Source organism: Schistocerca americana, chromosome 5 (assembly GCF_021461395.2).
Source record: "Schistocerca americana isolate TAMUIC-IGC-003095 chromosome 5, iqSchAmer2.1, whole genome shotgun sequence".
Taxonomy (NCBI): domain Eukaryota; kingdom Metazoa; phylum Arthropoda; class Insecta; order Orthoptera; family Acrididae; genus Schistocerca; species Schistocerca americana.
Window position 1 is genome coordinate 68,008,712 of NC_060123.1, and position 19,215 is coordinate 68,027,926.

At 43.7% G+C, this 19,215-nt stretch overlaps 1 protein-coding gene across 1 annotated transcript in view; it reads right to left on the reverse strand.

Moving 5' to 3' along the window:
- Positions 1-19,215, reverse strand: part of LOC124615814 — a 245,802-nt gene that overhangs the window by 183,403 nt on the left and 43,184 nt on the right. The window contains exon 2 of the mRNA XM_047143955.1: positions 5,505-5,638. Coding sequence (XP_046999911.1) covers positions 5,505-5,638 — 134 coding nt within the window. The remainder of the gene's footprint in view (positions 1-5,504; positions 5,639-19,215) is intronic.

Here is a 19,215-nt window from a genome sequence, read left to right on the forward strand (position 1 = left end):
GATACTGTCTCACAGACACAGTCCCTTTGACTGGTCAGAGATGTCACTAAACCCTCCCAGCATGAGCAGCGTCTATTAGACGTAGGGGGTCCGATAGCCGATCACTTTCAGTCATTCCACCAGGAAGGAGGTACACGGCTCGTGTGGTTTGTAGTTCAACCATGACTAGACGGTCAATACTGCGGTTCGATCGCGAGCGCGTTGTTACTCTGTGCCAGGAAGGGCACTCAACAAGGGAAGTGTCCAAGCGTCTCGGAGTGAACCAAAGCGATGCTGTTCGGACATTGAGGAGATGCAGAGAGATAGGAACTGTCGATGACATGCCTCGCTCAGGCCCCCAAGGACTACTACTGCAGTGGATGACCGCTACCTACGGATAAGGCTCGGAGGAATTCTGACACCAACGCCACCATGTTGAATAATGCTTTTCGTGCAGCCACAAGACGTCGTATTACGACTCAAACGGTGCGCAGTAGGCTGCATGATGCGCAGCTTCAATGCCGACGTCCATGGCGAGGTCCATCCTTGCAACCACGACACCATGCAGCGTGGTACAGATGGGCCCAACAACATGCCGAACAGACCGCTCAGGATTGGCATCACGTTCTCTTCATCGATTTGTGTCGCATATGCCTTCAACCAGACAATCGTCGGAGTCGTGTTTGGAGGCAAACCGGTCAGGCTGAACGCCTTAGACACACTGTCCAGCGAGTGCAGCAAGGTGGAGGTTCTCTGATGTTTTGGGGTGGCATTATATGGGACCGAGTACGCCGCTGGTGGTCATGGAAGGCGCCGTAACGGTTGTACGATACATGAATGTCATCCTCCGACCGATAGTGCAACCATATCGGCAGCATATTGGCGAGGCTTTCGTCTTCATGGACGACAATTCGTGCCCCCTTCGTGCACATCTGGTGAATGACTTTCTTCAGGATAACGACATCGTTCGACTAGAGTGGCCAGCATGTTCTCCAAACATAAACCCTATCGAACATGCCTGGGCCAGATTGAAAAGGGCTGTTTATGGACGACGTGACCCACCAACCACTCTGAGGGCCCTACGCCGAATCGCCGTTGAGGAGTGCGACAATCTGGATCAACAGGGCCTTGCTGAACTTGTGGGTAGTATGCCAAGACGAATACAGGCATGCATCAATGCAAGAGGACTGCTACTGGGTGTTAGAGATACCGGTGTGTACAGCAATCTGGACTACCACCTCTGAAAGTCTCGCTGTAAGGTGGTACAACATGCAATTTGTGGTTTTCATGAGCAATAAGAGGGCGGGAATGATGTTTATGTTGATCTCTATTCCTATTTTCTGTACAGGTTCCGGAACTCTCGGAACCGAGATAATGCAAAACTTTTTTGATGTGTGCATATATGGTCATAAAGGCAGTGTCATACAACAGTCAACTGATTGCCCTGCCCAACAACTTCGTTTCCGTTCCACAGTCGGTAAAAAGAGAACCATTACAGGACCACTTGTTGCGTCTGTTCATCTGTCTGTCCGACTGTCTGAAACCCTTTCTCTTACGAACGGAGAGACGTAAAGAGTTGAAGTTTATGTCACATACAACGGTCTCCTGCCCCTTGGCGATGTAGAAAATTGAAGCTTTTAAGTCAATGGAGTCAAAAGATACGGCCATTTATCTCACGTATTTTGATGCTCGCAGACTCACTCATCAATTTCTACAGGGTATTCCTCGTTGTCCTAGAATCAAGAAGCATGGTTTCACACCACAACCAAAGGAAAAAAATCCCGAATTTGTCAATTTGTAATTTATCACACGAAAAAAATTTTTGTCATTTGTTATCAGACTTGAAACTTGAAGTTAAAACATTCTCGAAAGTTTTGGAACCTCTGGGATAGCCATCTTGCCAGTATCGACGTCGAAAATAGGCAAAAATCTTTCAGATCCTCGATTCTCGGAATAGATGAAATATCTGCATACACAGTTCAGTTTGTACGGGACAATCAGTGCGTGAGTCCTACCCGCACCGGGCCAATTTCTTGTTTATTTCGGCATCCCCTAGCAACAACGGAATGTCGCAATCGTGCATTAAGGCGATCAGATTAGAGATTTCGGATGTTACATTAGGAGATAGTTCTACACTACTTACCTGTTGTCACAGACGTTGAAGGGATGTTGCCGGTAACGCACTGTATGTCTGTTCCTACATGTGCCGCACACGTTCTGTGGCAGACGATCCTGGCGAACGTCTTGCGGAGAGCATTGGTTAACACGAGGAGTATGTGCCCCGCCATTGTATCTCTCGAATAGCACGCCTGCCCTGCATTATAGGAAAGCCAATAGGGCGGCCTGAATGTTGGTCTGGTGTGTCCTGCGCTAGCCATTGTTTCCTCGACGAAAACCATGCGATCACGACTTGTTACCAACTCAGGTGCAACACGCGACTATGGACGCAGAAAAACTATCCACACTTCTTGCTATCGAGTACCTTCATCTGGGTACTAATTTTTTAATTGGTACGTTTCAACTGATACTTTTACCCGTATCGATACGATTACCGAATGACCTCAGTAACGAAGTATTACCTTTTCATTATTGACTCAAAATTTTGGCCGCACTACTCAGTTCCCACGGTGTCTGCAATTGAACAAGTGAGCATCAACAGGCCAACAACTGAACGAGCAGTGTCCATGCTGACGGCAGAGTGGGTGTACGAACACATTCGCGACGCTGCACCAAACTTGGTGAAGTATTATTCGCAGTTCGTTCACTTGGTGTTCCCTTATTTTCAGGATGCCACTTACTTGTGAATTCATCCAAAATGGATGCGAAGTCGTGGTTGTTAAACTCGATGTTAAAATCTAGGCTCAACCACCTTTCACAATGCAAAAGTATTAGAACCCACGCGTTTCGAACCAGCAATTCTCCAGCATCAGAATTACTCTACAATAATCTCATTGACAAATTCGGGATTTTTTTCCTTTGGTTGTGGTGTGAAACCATGCTTCTTGATTCTAGGACAACGAGGAATACCCTGTAGAAATTGATGAGTGAGTCTGCGAGCATCAAAATACTAAAAAGAGAGTTTTCACACCCTTCGCAACCGTGTGTTCTTAAAATATGCTTCAATACCATCTCGCAGTCTGTGAAATAGTACTAAAACGTTGCGCAATGTGTGTACGCTGCTCGATGTAGCGGGAAGTGAGTTACAGAGCAGGATTTCATTTGGAACTGGAACAGAACAGGTTGCGGGTATAGATGTGAGCAAAACTAGGACGTAAAGCGAGGGAAAATATTGACAGGCAAGTGAGATGTAATCCGCTGGCGATATCGGAGAATCTGTGTCAGGGACTGACGGAACACTGGACTAAGTTGCTCTGCTAACCGCAATGGTGTGTAGATGCGTGCGTGTGTGTGTGTGTGTGTGTGTGTGTGTGTGTGTGTGTGTGTGAATTCGGCTGGATTGTGACAGAAGCATCTTCTTCTTATCGTGAAAATGAAAATAAAGACCATTTTTAAGAGTAATCACGTTTCATCATAAGTGATAAAGAGACTGAGGGACAGCATAGTGAATTTTTTTTGCTCAGTACTGAGCTGGAACTAAACTGACGCCATGAGCAGTTATTCTTGCTTACCGATTACTGTACAAGAATAAGTGGAAGATAAGAAAAGTGAAGAAATATGCGAAAGAAATGAGGATACGGTGAAAATATGATAATAACAAATGTCTCAAATTCTGTACTGTAACGATGAAAAAGGGGAACAATTACGGAAACCGGAGCAGGGCACCTTCTGAAATCTGACGAATGATTTTATGTCAGCTGATCACGTTTCAAAATCTTCAGAAGACAGTGTTGAAAAGTCTATTGTTGTTGTTGTGGTCTTCACTCCAGAGACTGGTTTGATGCAGCTCTCCATGCTAATCTATCCCGTGTAAGGTTCTTCGTCTTCCAGTACCTACTGCAACCTACATCCTTCTGAATCTGTTTAGTGTATTCATCTCTTGGTCTCCCTCTACGATTTTTACCCTCCACTCTGCCCTCCAATACTAAATTGGTGATCCCTTGATCCCTCAGAATGTGCCCTACCAACCGATTTCTTCTTCTAGTCAAGTGGTGCCACAAATTTCTCTTCTCTCCAATTTTATTCAATACCTCCTCATTAGTTATGCGATCTACCCATCTAATCTTCAGCATTCTTCTGTAGCGCCACATTTCAAAAGCTTCTATTCTCTTCTTGTCTAAACTATTTATCATCCACGTTTCACTTCCATACATGGCTACACTCCATACAAATACTTTCAGAAACGACTTCCTGACACTAAAATCTATACTGGATGTTAACAAATTTCTCTTCTTCAGAAACGCTTTCCTTGCCATTGCCAGCCTACATTTTATATCCTCTCTACTTCGACCATCATCAGTTATTTTGCTCCCCAAATAGCAAAACTCCTTTACTTCTTTAAGTGTCTCATTTCCTAATCTAATTCCAGCAGCATCACCCGATTTAATTCGACTACATTCCATTATCCTCGTTTTGCTTTTGTTGATGTTCATCTTATATCCTCCTTTCAAGACACTGTCCATACCGTTCAACTGTTCTTCCAAGTCCTTTGCTGTCTCTGATAGAATTAGAATGTCATCGGCGAACCCCAAAGTTTTTATTCCTTCTCCATGGATTTTAATACGTTCTCCGAACTTTTCTTTTGTTTCCTTTACTGCTTGCTCAATATACAGATTGAATAATATCGGGGATAGGCTACAACCCTGTCTCACTCCCTTCCCAACCACTGCTTCCCTATCGTGTCCCTCGACTGCCATCTGGTTTCTGTACAAACTGTAAATAACCCTTCGCTGCCCGAATTTTATCCCTGCCACCTTCAGAATTTGAAAGAGAGTATTCCAGTCAACATTGTCAAAAACTTTCTCTGAGTCTACAAATGCTAGAAACGTAGGTTTGCCTTCCTTAATCTTTCTTCTAAGGTAAGTTGTAGGGTCAGTATTGCCTCACGTGTTCCAACATTTCTGCGGAATCCAAACTGATCTTCCCCGAGGTCGGCTTCTACTATACGGCATAGGTATCAACTGGAATACATCACAGCAATTTTACGGAGTTTCAGCCAAGTTGTTAAATGTTAACCCTGAGTAAAGTGGAATGTGAATACGAATCTCAAGCAGAACGGTGATGAACTGTTGGTCACGTTCGAATGTGGAAGAAGAGGAAGTATGGAGTACTAAATAGTTTATTACTGACGCAGCATCCACTGTCGATCTAAATGTTTAAATTCTTAGGGTCTTAGGAAGAAGAAGAGAGATGCGGTGCAGAATAAAGTAATCAGAGCTGATCAGATTCTTGTAATGTTTTGAAAGTCAGTGTCCTTGAAGAAAGTGATCGTTATTGACACAAACGAAGAATGTGTTAGAAAAGAGTGCAGCTCTTAGTGCAGCCTTTTGTTCTTGTCTGCTCCACATAAGTTACAGTGCTCACTAGAAGGTAGAAAAGCGGCTGGCACTATTGAAAGCTGGCGTTACCTGGTTGAAGGCTCCCGGTCTGGAGAACATGAGGACAAACTTGGCCAGAGCGGAAGAAGACGACGCAGCCTGGTGTCTGCTTCCATAAGTCACCGCAAGGAGCGCCACCAGCGCCAGCGTACGGAACACGGCCCCTGGAACATAGCAAAAACATTTTGCACACAGCCGCAGGTGATGGGTGATGTTTCGTGCAAGCTGTAGACGAACGACACTACATGATTTCTCCACACAGAAATGGAAATGAGGGGACTGCCACACCTCGGTCGCCACCGTCGAGGTACACGCCGTTCAATTTTCTCGCAACATTCCATGATGTTCTATATCTACATCCATACCCTGCAAGCCACTATAAAGTGCATGGCTGAGGGTATTTCCCATTGCGCCACTTTTTAAGATTGTTTCCGTTTCATTCACGTGTGGAGCGAGGCAAGAATGACTGTCCGAATGCCTCTGAGAGCGCAGTAATTAACCCAATCGTGTCCTCACCATACGTAGGGGCTTCGAGTATGTTCTTAGAGTCATCACTTAAAGCCGGGTTTGCCAATAAACCGCAGTCTTTCACCTGCTTTCACTACGACTGCGCCAAAGTGATCATTCCTTTTCATATCAGTACGATGTTCAAATGGTTCAAATAGCTCTGAGCACTATGGCACTTAACATCTGAGGCCATCAGTCCCCTAGACTTAGAACTACTTAAACCTAACTAACCTAAGGACATCACACACATCCATGCCCGAGGCAGGATTCGAACCTGCGACCGTAGCAGCAGCGCGGTTCCGGACTGAAGCGCGTAGAACCGCTCCGCCACAACGGTCGGCTCGGTACGAAGTGTTGCAGCCTGCTATTTGTATGAGGTGACAGATTCCAACTATGACTCATTGTTACTCTAGTCAAACAATACTATGTTTTTAAGTTTTGTGAAGTGTACAGTTTTGTATTTTTGAACATGTAAAGCAACTGGTCAATCTTTGCACCACTCTGAAGTCTTGTCTGACTATTTGTGCGGCTCTTTTCAGACAGCGCTTCATTATAGATAGCTGCAGCATCTGCGAAAGATCTAAATTTACTGTTAATATTGTCTGTAACTCACTTCCCCAGGGCACACTAGGTGTTACTTCTTCATCTGCCGATGACTCTCCATCCAAGATAGCTTCTGCGTTCTCCTTACTAAAAAAAAAAAAAAAAAAAAAAAAATAAAAAAAAAAAATTCCTCAATCTGGTACACAATGCTCTAAATTGTGTTCATATCCTTCCACAATAAGTTTTTTGTTAGTGCTATAAGGGGATCACATGCTAAGCACGAAAAACACTCCCACACCGATACGCCACCCCCTGCATACTTCACTGTTGGCAACTACATATTACGGCAAGTAATGTTCGCTTCTCGGGATCCGCCAAACCCTAGTCCTTACATCGGGTTGCCACACGGTTTAGCGTGGTTCATCACTCGTTCCAGTCATTCATTGTCCAGTCGCGTCGCTGTTTACGGTACCTCAAGCGTCACTTAGCGTTGTCTGCAGTAATGAGTGGGTTACAAGGATCTGATCGACCATTATACCGCACTCTTTTTAACTACCAACACACAGCCACTGTGCTGTCTGGACAAGTGGCAACACTAGAATTCACGAGCGATTGCTTCTACTGATTTCATGTGGTCCTTTAGAACCGCCCTCGACAACACTCGACGGTGGCTATCCGTCACTACATGAGAGCCACCTGCTCTTGATTTAGCTGTAGTTGTTCCTTCGCGTTTCCACTTAACAGTCACACCAACAGCCGACTTGGGCGGCTACAGAACGGTTGAAATGTCCCTGATGGTTTTGTTTCTCTGTCTCCTCTCAAAACTACTGTGCTGTAACTATTTCTCTACTGACAACACAGTACTCTCCGCTTCCTTTTATACAGGCAGGCCTGCCTCTGCTGACATTTCTTGGTGTCCGAAGACTTTTGTTCAGATAGTGAATACAACTGGAGCACGGACGAATGGAGATACATTCTAGCGACGATAAACTTTTAAACTGGAAGTCCACTGACATAAGCGTCTTTGGCTATAGGCGGGTTGCTCTGGACTGTACCCTAGAAATGAGCATCTCGCCTGCTACTGTAGTGAGCGTCTGAGGAAAGTGGCTGAAGGCCAGTGAAACGACGAGTGGGCGACGATGTGTTGGCCGTCCTCGCCTCATCACAGAACGTGAAGGTCGCAGACTTTCCCGCTCTGTAATGTAGGCCAATCAGCGATCTGCGACAAAACTGACGACAGAATACAATGCTGGTGCAGTGTTTTGTGTGCGAAGCTTTTTAGTGTATTAAGCACCTCTGACGATGGCATATACTTGCCGAAACTGGTAATGTGAATACCTTATACAGGGTGAACATTAGTAAGACCGACAAACAGCAGGGACGGATTCCTGACTGGAACTGGAGGGGAAAAGGTCCTAGCAACATGTGACTGGAAATGCTTCGCTGCCACGGTAGATGGAGCTGACGAATGAAAGTTCCTCTGACCACAACCCGTGTGTTCCTTGTGTGCTGCAGGCTGTGTGGTTGACGCAGTATACTGTAGGCAGCAGAATAGTCTGGTATTCGTGTCGGGAACAAGTTGAGATGGTGTTTGTGTACTGACAAGCGGATGGAAGCGGTCGAGAGGCAGCAGGGCTATACCAAAAGAAGTTCCCTCACAGACACCTACCACATTCCAGAATTCGAATCGAGAACAGCTGCCAACATGAGTAACGTAGAAGTAAATATCCTCGGAGTAGTGAAGCAACTTAAATCACTTAATAAAAGCAAGTCTTCTGGTCCAGACTGTATACCAATTAGGTTCCTTTCGGAGTATGCTGATGCATTAGCTCCATACTTAACAATCATATACAATCGTTCGCTCGACGAAAGATCCGTACCAAGTTGCACAGGTCACACCAATTATCAAGAAATGTAGTAGGAGTAATCCAATTAATTACAGGCCCATATGATTAACGTCGATATGCAGCAGGATTTTAGAACACATATTGTGTTCGAACATTATCAATCACCTCGAAGAAAAGGGTCTATTCGCACACAGTCAACATGGGTTTAGAAAACATCGTTCCTGTGAAACAAAACATAACTAGCTCTTTATTCAAATGAAGTGTTGAGTGCTATTGACAAGGGATTTCAGATCGATTCCGTATTTCTGGATATCCGGAAGCCTTTTGACACTGTACCACACAAGCGGCTCGTAGTAAAATTGCGTACTTGTGGAATATCGTCTCAGTTATGTGATTGGATTTGTGACTTCCTGTCAGAGAGGTCACAGTTCGTAGTAATTGACGGAAAGTCATCGAGTAAAACAGAAGTGATTTCTGGCGTTCCCCAAGGTAGTGTTATAGGCCCTTTGCTGTTCCTTATCTATATAAATGATTTGGGAGACAATCTGAGCAGCCGTCTTCGGTTGTCTACAGATGACGCGGTCGTTTATCGACTAATAAAGTCATCAGAAGATCAAAACAAACTGCAAAACGATTTAGAAAAGATATCAGAATGGTGCGAAAAGTGGCAGTTGACCGTAAATAACGAGAAGTGTGAGGTCATCGACATGAGTGCTTAAAGGAACACTTTCAACTTCTGTTACACGATAAATCAGTCTAATCTGAAAGCCGTAAATTCAACTAAATACCTAGGTATTACAATTACGAACAACTTAAATTGGAAGGAACACATAGAAAATGTTGTGGGGAAGGCTAACCAAAGACTGCGTTTTATTGGCTGGACACTTAGAAAATGTAACAGACCTACTAAGGACACTGCCTACACTACGCTTGTCCGTCCTCTTTTAGGATACTGCAGCCCGGTGTGGGATCCTTACCAGGTAGGACCGACGGAGTACATCGAAAAAGTTCAAAGAAAGGCAGCACGTTTAGTATTATCGCGAAATATGCGGGAGAGAGTCACAGAAATGAAACAGGATTTGGGCTGGACATCATTAAAAGAAAGGCGTTTTTCGTTGCGACGGAATCTTCTCACGAAATTCCGATCACCAACTTTCTTCTCCGAATGCGAAAATATTTTTTGACACCGACCTACATAGGGAGGAACGATCACCACGATAAAGTAAGGGAAATGAGAGCTCGTACGGAAAGATATAGGTATTCATCCTTTCCGCGCGCTATACGAGATTGGAATAATAGAGAATTGTGAAGGTGGTTCGACGAACTCTCTGCCAGGCACTTAAATGTGATTTGCAGCGTATCCATGTAGATGTAGATGTAGACATCACACGTTTCGAGCTCTTTTTGGGCGTTTGTTATATCATGGGTTCTTTTAGACAGGCGAACGTACAGGGAGGCGCGAGATTTGGAGGATCGGGTTCTACAGGATATTGAGATGAACCTTCGTCAAGCTTCAGGCCAGTGGCCCGCTAACATGGTGTAAGGTAAAGTACGAAGATGTGTACGCTGCATGACAAGGGTTACTATCTCTAACATCTACAGCCGGCCGGAGTGGCCGTGCGGTTCTAGGCGCTACAGCCTGGAGCCGAGTGACCGCTCCGGTTGCAGGTTCGAATCCTGCTTGGGGCATGGATGTGTGTGATTTCTTTAGGTTAGTTAGGTTTACTTAGTTCTAAGTTCTAGGCGACTGATGACCTCAGAAGTTAAGTCGCATAGTGCTCAGAGCCAGCTTAACACCTACAACCGGTGCAAGGGTTATCAGCAGCGGATTTCCGTTTATGGGAAGGATATTGTCGGTGGTTTCTGCCCCAGACTATCACAATTGTGTAATTTCTCTCATCAGTACTCTTCACCAAAGAGCTATTCGGCTGCTTACAGTACACTGCGTCACACACACAGCCTGCAACATACAAGGAAGGCACGGCCCGTGGTTAGAGGAACTTCCATTCGTCAGCGGCATTTACCTTGGCAACGAAGCATTTCCAGACACATGTTCATAGGATCGTTTTTCCTCCGTTTCCAATCAAGAATCTATGCCTGCAGTTTGTTGGTTTTATTTATGTTCACCCTGTGTATACTTAAGCGATAGTGACGCAATAAATTATTAAACAAACAGCATGTGTGGCTGAGACCAGTAAAGAATGAGCTGGGACGTGAGCAGCCTCAGAAACCAGTCGACGGCGACCTCTATCATGTTCAGAATGTCGTACAAGATGCTGAAGATTGACCCATGACTGATTTACATTTTTCCAGTATTGCCATGACTGTATTGCCGATCTTCAAACAACAGGGTCTACACTTGTATTTGCCGGCTCTTCAAAGGGATATGGTCTGCTAGTTTTTTTCCTTCGTCATTCAGATTTGTTTTACCACACTGGAAGCTTCTGGACCACCTAATCAGTGTGCCAAACGATGACGCTTTCTTGCCTTACGCTTCCACCAGCTCAGTATGGGCTGTTTGCTACGTCGTTCCCCTCGAAGTCCAGAAAACTAATTACCCCACGATGGCCCGTTTTATCACTGGGCTGTACCATTTTACTTTGCTCCTCTTGTGGTACGCTACAGTACTGTGTCGTAGGGATTCCAATGCTTACTGGGACTGCAAACATGTACAGGGATTTGACAATTATATGGAAACATCACGAGAAAGGCATTAAACGTAAATGCAGATGCTAGACAAGTCTGCAGGTTTTGGAAAAAACGACATTTTGTCTATGGAGTGCGTGATTGATTCTTTTGTAAAGTTTTTTTGTTTATTTATAGACACAGTCACATGTTTACGACACAGTCATAACCGGTTTCGGCCATACAGTGACCATCTTCAGATGCTAAAACAATACAAAAGAAAATTTATATTAAAAGCTAAAAATAAGTGCAATATTTAACCAAGCTTATACCTAAAGGCGGCATACACTGAACACAGGTTCATGCGTTGTCAAACTAGCTATATAATGTAAAACATCGGTCTTATATAGATATAAAAATTTGTTAGCTTTTGTTCACCCTCTTTGCGCTAGATGCTCGCGTCCTCTATAAGATAGTCTTAAATTTTTCAAAAGCCTAAAATATACACACAAATACCAGTAATAAGACAGCGCTAGGCTTACATCTGCAAGCGGAGGGTCATAATATTGTTAACATCGACGAACAGCTTCATATTCTACATGAAGTTACAAAAAGTAAACGATTAGACAGTTTAGAACAACTGGAGATTTATGTTACGAGACGCAGAGAACCTGACAACTCCTCAATGAACAGAAGGAATTTGCAACAGACGCATACTTCAACATTTACGACGATGTGTTCATCTGAGCGAATCGCTTTTACTACGTCCGTGCTTCAGCTGAGGATGGAGCCTTCCGGCGGTCGAGTATTGCACTGTCTCGTGCGGGCCGCAGCAGAGGTCAACAACCTCTAAGGCGGAGGAGCGCGCCATCCACCTGCAGCAGAGCACTGCACTCGGCGTGCTGTCCGTGTCGTCCCTGCCGTACCAACGGACAACGGCATAAACAGGCAACAGCCGGTAATACAGCGCTATCGGGCGTCAGAAAGACACTCTACAAGTGCCACTACTATTTTCATCTATAGCAATGTTTTCTCCTTGTTCTGAAACGTTATTTCACTGATTTAACGATCTGTTCTGTAATCTTAAATTTTATGTACATGTGACCTAAATATTAATAGTAAATTTGTATATTTTAGGCTTTTGAAAAATTTAAGACTATCTTATAGAGGACGCGCGCATCTACCGCAAAGAGGGTGAGCAAAAGCTAACAAATTTTTATATCTATATAAGACCGGTGTTTTACATTTTATAAGTAGTAAAGGAGTTTTGCTATTTAGGAAGTAAAATAACTGATGGTGGTCGAAGTAGAGAGGATATAAAATGTAGACTGGCAATGGCAAGAAAATCGTTTCTGAAGAAGAGAAATTTGTTAACATCGAGTATAGATTTAAGTGTCAGGAAGTCGTTTCTGAATGTATTTGTATGGAGTGTAGCCATGTATGGAAGTGAAACATGGACGATAACTAGTTTGGACAAGAAGAGAATAGAAGCTTTCGAAATGTGGTGCCACAGAAGAATGCTGAAGATAAGGTGGGTAGATCACGTAACTAATGAGGATGTATTGAATAGGATTGGGGAGAAGAGAAGTTTGTGGCACAACTTGACTAGAAGAAGGGATCGGTTGGTAGGACATGTTCTGAGGCATCAAGGGATCACCAATTTAGTATTGGAGGGCAGCGTGGAGGGTAAAACTCGAAGAGGGAGACCAAGAGATGAATACACTAAACAGATTCAGAAGGATGTAGGTTGCAGTAGGTACTGGGAGATGAAGAAGCTTGCACAGGATAGAGTAGCATGGAGAGCTGCATCAAACCAGTCTCAGGACTGAAGACCACAACAACAACAACAACCTAGTTTGACAACGCATGAACCTGTGTTTAGTGTATGCCGCTTTTAGGTATAAGCGTGGTTAAATATTGCACATATTTTTAGGTTTTAATATAAATTTTCTTTTGTATTGTTTTAGCATCAGAAGATGGTCATTGTATGGCCGAAACCGGTTATGACTGTGTCATAAACATGTGATTGTGTCTATAAATAAAAAAATTTTTTTTTACAAATTTCTGCAGGTTACGCTGTTGTATTTGACCATGAACGGGAACTGTGCAGTGTCCTTGATACGTTGCAAGTATCAGTCTGGTCAGACCTGCGATATCGTCCAAAATTCGTTGTGCCACACCAAAGTCGGTAACGAGCATCGATACTACAGACATTAGCGATGTCTCGCTGCATTCCGAAAAGACGAATGAGAGCCCTCCCCCCCCCCCCCCCCCTGTCCTCCTGCCCCCCTTCGCGCAGCTACGCCCTCTCTCTCAGCCCACATGCCATTGAACAAAAGTCGATATAGAGCCGAGATTGGGTTCGCTCTGCGCCTGTTCACGACCTCCGATGAGGCAGTCAGCACTATCTAGTTAGAACACGCGTGCTATTAAAGTATCAGATGGAACTGCACTTTTGTAAACGTCGAACTTATACTTCAAGAAAATGGTTCAAATGGCTCTGAGCACTATGGGACTTAACATCTGAGGTCATCAGTCCCCTAGAACTTAGAACTACTTAAACCTAAATAACCTAAGGACATCACACACATCCATGCCCGAGGCAGGATTCGAACCTGCGACCGTAGCAGTCGAGCGGTTCCAAACTGAAGCGCCTAGAACCGCTCGGCCACACCGGCCGGTGTACTTCAAGAGGAGAGTTTGTAACCATGTGCATCAAGTGATGCTTTACTGCTCAAAGACAGTTCTAAGTATTCGACACACTCCTCTGGCAACGGATTGTAAAAAAATTAAGTATATCTTTCTTCATTCTTGTAATAAAGTGAGCTAATGTTTGGTACAGCAGCCCATTACCAACAGTATTGTAAGGTTTCCAGAATGAGATTTTCACTCTGCAGCGGAGTGTGCGCTGATATGAAACTTCCTGGCAGATTAAAACTGTGTGCCCGACCGAGACTCGAACTCAGCGCACACTCCGCTGCAGAGTGAAAATCTCATTCTGGAAACATCCCCCAGGCTGTGGCTAAGCCATGTCTCCGCAATATCCTTTCTTTCAGGCGTGCTAGTTCTGCAAGGTTCGCAGGAGAGCTTCTGTAAAGTTTGGAAGGTAGGAGAAGAGGTACTGGCAGAAGTAGAGCTGTGAGTACCGGGCGTGAGTCGTGCTTCGGTAGCTCAGTTGGTAGCGCACTTGCCCGCGAAAGGCAAAGGTCCCGAGCTCGAGTCTCGGTCGGGCACACAGTTTTAATCTGCCAGGAAGTTTCATATCAGCGCACACTCCGCTGCAGAGTGAAAATCTCATTCTGGAAACATCCCCCAGGCTGTGGCTATGCCATGTCTCCGCAATATCCTTTCTTTCAGGAGTGCTAGTTCTGCAAGGTTCGCAGGAGAGCTTCTGTAAAGTTTGGAAGGTAGGAGACGAGGTACTGGCAGAAGTAAAGCTGTGAGTACCGAGCGTGAGTCGTGCTTCGGTAGCTCAGTTGGTAGAGCACTTGCCCGCGAAAGGCAACTGGTCCCGAGTTCGAGTCTCGGTCGAGCACACAGTTTTAATCTGCCAGTAAGTTTCAGTATTGTAAGGTGTTTAAAATGTTATTAGGAAGACAAAGAGTATGTGGTTCGCAAATAGAATAGATAATTCACAGGACAAAATTAAAACCGTGTGGTCAGTGTTAGTTTTTAATGGGAATGAGATATCTCTCTTGGAAAATGCCTTTCCGAGACCAATGTCTAAAATACTCCTCTGTGATACTGACAAGGGGGAGACTGAGTCAATAATTAAGGCACTGAAGACTAAGGACTCTCATGGATGTGATGGAGTGCCTAACAGAATATTGAAGTACTGTATTGCACATATTAGCCCTGTACTTACCTATATTTGTAGCCATTTTGTAATTTTTCCTTTATGAATGATCAGTTTCCTGAGCAGTTAAAGTACTCAGTAGTAAACCCGCTTTCTAAAAAGGGAGAGAGGGATAAGGTATACAATTTTAGACTCATTTCTTTGCCACCAGTGTTTGCTAAAGTTATTCAAAAGGCTGTGTATGTAAGATAATTGATCATTTTATGTTACAAAATTTGCTATCAAATGTAGAGTTCGGCTTTAGAAGTGGTTTAATGCCTTTCTGTGTCAGGTACTGGATTAAACAAAAGGTTCGAAGGCTACGCATATTTTTTGATTTAACTAAGGCGTTTCATTGTGTTGATCACAAAATATTGCTCCAGATGTTGGACCGTTATGCAATACGCTGAGTGGCTCACAATTGGTTCACCTCTTACTTTAACACCAGACAGCAAAAGGTCATGCTCCACAGTGCTGAGAATGCCTATGATGTGGAGTCTCAGAGGGGCACGGTCAAATGGGGGGTGCCCCAGGGATCTGTGCTGGGGCGTCTCCTGTTCTTTATTTATATGAATGATACGTCCTCTAATATTACAGATGATTCTAAAATATTTCTGTTAACTTACGACACTAGCTTCATAGTAAAAGATTTTGTGTGCAGCATTGGCCCAGTTTCAAATAGTGCAGTTCATGTCCTAAGGTCATGGCTTTTAGAGAATAAACTAACACTAAATCACAGTAAGGCTCAGTTTTTACAGTTTGTAATACACAATTCAACCAAACCCGACGTTTTAGTTTCATAGAATGGGCATATGATTACTGAAACTGAACAGTTCAGATTTCTAGGTGATAGACAGTTAGTAAATTGTCGTGGAAAGCCCAAGTTCAGAATCTTGTTCAAAGACTTAATACTGCCATGTTTACTGTCCGAACGGTATCTGAAGTATGTGATAGTTCGACTCGGAAAGTAGTTTACTGTGCTTATTTTCATTCGCTTATGACGTATGGTATTATATTTTGGGCTAACTCTTCCCATTCTCGAACGATATTTTTGACTCAGAAACGGGTGGTTCAGGCAGTAAGTGATGTAAATTCGCGAACCTCTTGTCAACCTTTGTTCATTAGACTGGATATTCTGACATTGGCCTCTCAATATAAAATTTAACGTCGTTTCTTGTTAACAATGTTAGCTTATTCCCAAGAATAAGCAGCTTCCACACGGTTAATACTCGGCAGAAATTCAATCTGCATTTGGATCGGATTTCCTTAACTCTTGTGCCCACAGACGTGCAGTGTACTTCTGCATCCATTTTCAATAACAACAAGAATTCAAAAATCTTAGCAGGAATCCACGCGCTTCCATATCGAAAATGAGGAGTTTCGTCATTGGTCACTCCATCCATTCTGTCGAGGAGTTCCTTGAAAAATTAACCTGATTCCTTGTTATATTGCTGAATGCGTTTACGTAAACTTATGGAGTGTCTTTTTTGGGTTCCCCTAAACATTTTATTTTATCTGTTATTACTTTGATGTTGTAATTTCATGTACTGACACTTTCCATGACCTTGGAGATTTGCTCCTCAATTTGGTCCTACGGAACTACAAAATAAAATAAAAATATGTTGAGTTCCGATGCCGTGGTTAAGAGGTAGCATTTGTGATTAGCAGCCAATACCTCCTCGGTCCGAGGTTCTAACCTTGCCGCTGCTTAAATTTAGAGTAAAAAGCATAAGGAATGGCGGCCGATGTCTTTAAGAAGTCAGCCTCACTCTGCCAACGGCCTTGTCAAAGAGGGCGGAGGAGCGGACAGAGGTTCAGGGCACTCTCTTGTCCTAGGGGTGGGAAATTGCCCCTAAAGGCGGAAGAATCAGCAGTGATCAACGACATGAGGATGCAGAAGGCAATGGAAACCACAGACACGTAATGTGTATCCACAGGACATGTGTCAGGATTATCTCTCCATTGGCAAAAGATTTCTGACCAGTCCCCCATTCGGATCTCCGGGAGGGGACCGACAAGGGGTCGTGTCCATGAGAAAAAGACTGAATAACCAGTGAAATGGTAACGTTCGACCAGTTGTTGCGTGGAATGTCAGACGTTTGCACTCGGTAACGAGTCTAGAAGATTTGGAAAGGGAAATCAAAATATAATGGGAGGTCAGTGAAACGAAATGGGAAAAAAGTCGAGCATTTCTGGTCAGATGAATATAGAGTAATATCAACAGCAGCAGAGAATGGTAGAGTAGGTAGAGCAGTAGTGCAGAGCAGGTGGAGCAGAGAGTGGGTTACTGTGAACAATTAAGTGATAGCGTTGCTCTCATCAGAATCGACAACAAACCAACACCGACAGCAATAGTTAAAGTATACATGCTGACGTCGCAAGCAGAGGATAAAGAGACAGGGAAAGTATATGAGGATGCTGAAGAGGTAGTTGAGTATGTAAAGGGAGATGAAAATTTAATAGTCAAGGGGGATTGAAATGCGATTGTAGTGCAGGAAGTAGACGAAAGGGTTACGGGAGAATATGAACTTGGTAGTAGGAAAGAGTGAGGAGAAAGATCAATAGATTTCTGCTACAAATAACAGTTAGTAATAGCGGATACTCTGTTCAAGAATCACAAGAGGAGGAGGTATACTTGGAAAACCCTGGGAGCTACGGTAAGATTCCAGTTAGGTTACGTCACGGTGAGGCAGAGATTCCGAAATAAGATACTGGATTGTGAGGCTTACCCAGGAGCAGATATAGATTCAGATCACGGTTTAGTAATGATGAAGAATAGGCCGAAGTTTAAGAGACTAGTCAGATAGAATCGGTCCGCAAGGAAGTGGGATACAGACCTACGGAATGAAAAGATACGCTTCAAGTTCTCTGAGAACTGCGAAGAAACAATGGATAACAAAAGAAATACTTTGTTGATCGAAGAAAGAACGAAGTACAAAAGTCTCCATGGAAATTCAGGAATACGTAAATACAAGTCACTTAGGAACGAAATAAATAGGATTGCAGCGAAGCTGAGGCAAAATGGCTGAATGAAAGACGTGAAGAAATCAGAAACGAAATTATTGTTGAAAGGACTGACTCGGCATATCTAAAAGACAAAACACACTTCGGTGAAACCAAAAGCAAGGACGGTAACATTAAGAGTGCGACGGGAATTCGACTGTTAAATCCAGAGGAGGGAGCGGATAGGTGGAAAGAGTGCATTGAAAGCCTCTAAGAGGGGGAAGACGAATCTGATGACTTGATACAAAAGAAACGGGAGTCGACAGAGAAGAGATAGGGGATCCAGTTTAGAATCAGAGCTTTGGATGACTTACGCCCAAACAAGGAAGAAGGAATAGGTACCATTTCATCTGAATTCCTAAAATCATTGGGGGAGGTGACCAAAAGGTCTACATACGTTGGAGTGTAGAATGTAAGAAACTGGCAATATATCATCAGACTTTCGGTAAAACGTCATCCACACAATTCCGAAGATAGCAAGAGCCGACAAGTACCAGAATTATCGCACAATCAGCTTAAGAGCTCATGCATCCAAGTTGCTGGTAAGAATACTATACAGACAAACGGAAAAGAAAATTGAGGATCTGTTAGATGACGATCAGTTTTGCTTTAGGAAAGGTGAAGGCACCAGAGAGGCAGTTCTGACGTTGTCATTGATAATGCGAGCAAGACTGAAGAAAAATCGACACTTTTATTGGATTTGTCGACCCGGAAAACCGTTCGACAATGTCAAATGGGCCAAGATGTTTGAAATTCTGAGAAAAAATACGTGTAAGGTATAGGGAAAGACGGGTAACATACAATATGTACAAGAAACAAGAGGGAACAATAAGTTAGGGAGATCGAGAGCGAATTTCTCGGATTAAAGCGAACTGGTCGCCCCTACTGTTCGATCCATACATCGAGGAAGCAGTGAGAGAAATAAAAGAGAGGTTCATGAGTGATATTAAAATTCAGATATCAGTGATAAAATTCACTAGCGATGTTGCCATCGTCAGTGACAGTGAAATAGATTTATAAGATCTGTTGAATGGAATGAATAGAGGCTATTGATTGAGAGTAAGTCAAGAAACACGAAAGTAATGAGAAGTGGCAAAAATGAGAACAGCGAGAAACTTGACATCTGAATTGGACATCAGGAAGTAGACGAAGTTAAGGAATTCTGCTACCTAGGCGGCAAAATAACCGATGACGGACGGAGCAACGAGGACGTAAAAACAGACTAGCACTGGTAATAAAGGCATTCCTGGCCAAAAGGAGTCTGTTAATATTAAACTTTTGAAGAAGAAATTTCCGAGAATGTGCAATGCTATAGCATTGCATGGTGGTGAGACATGGACTGCAGGAAAACCAGAACAAAAAAGAATCGAAGCATTTGTGA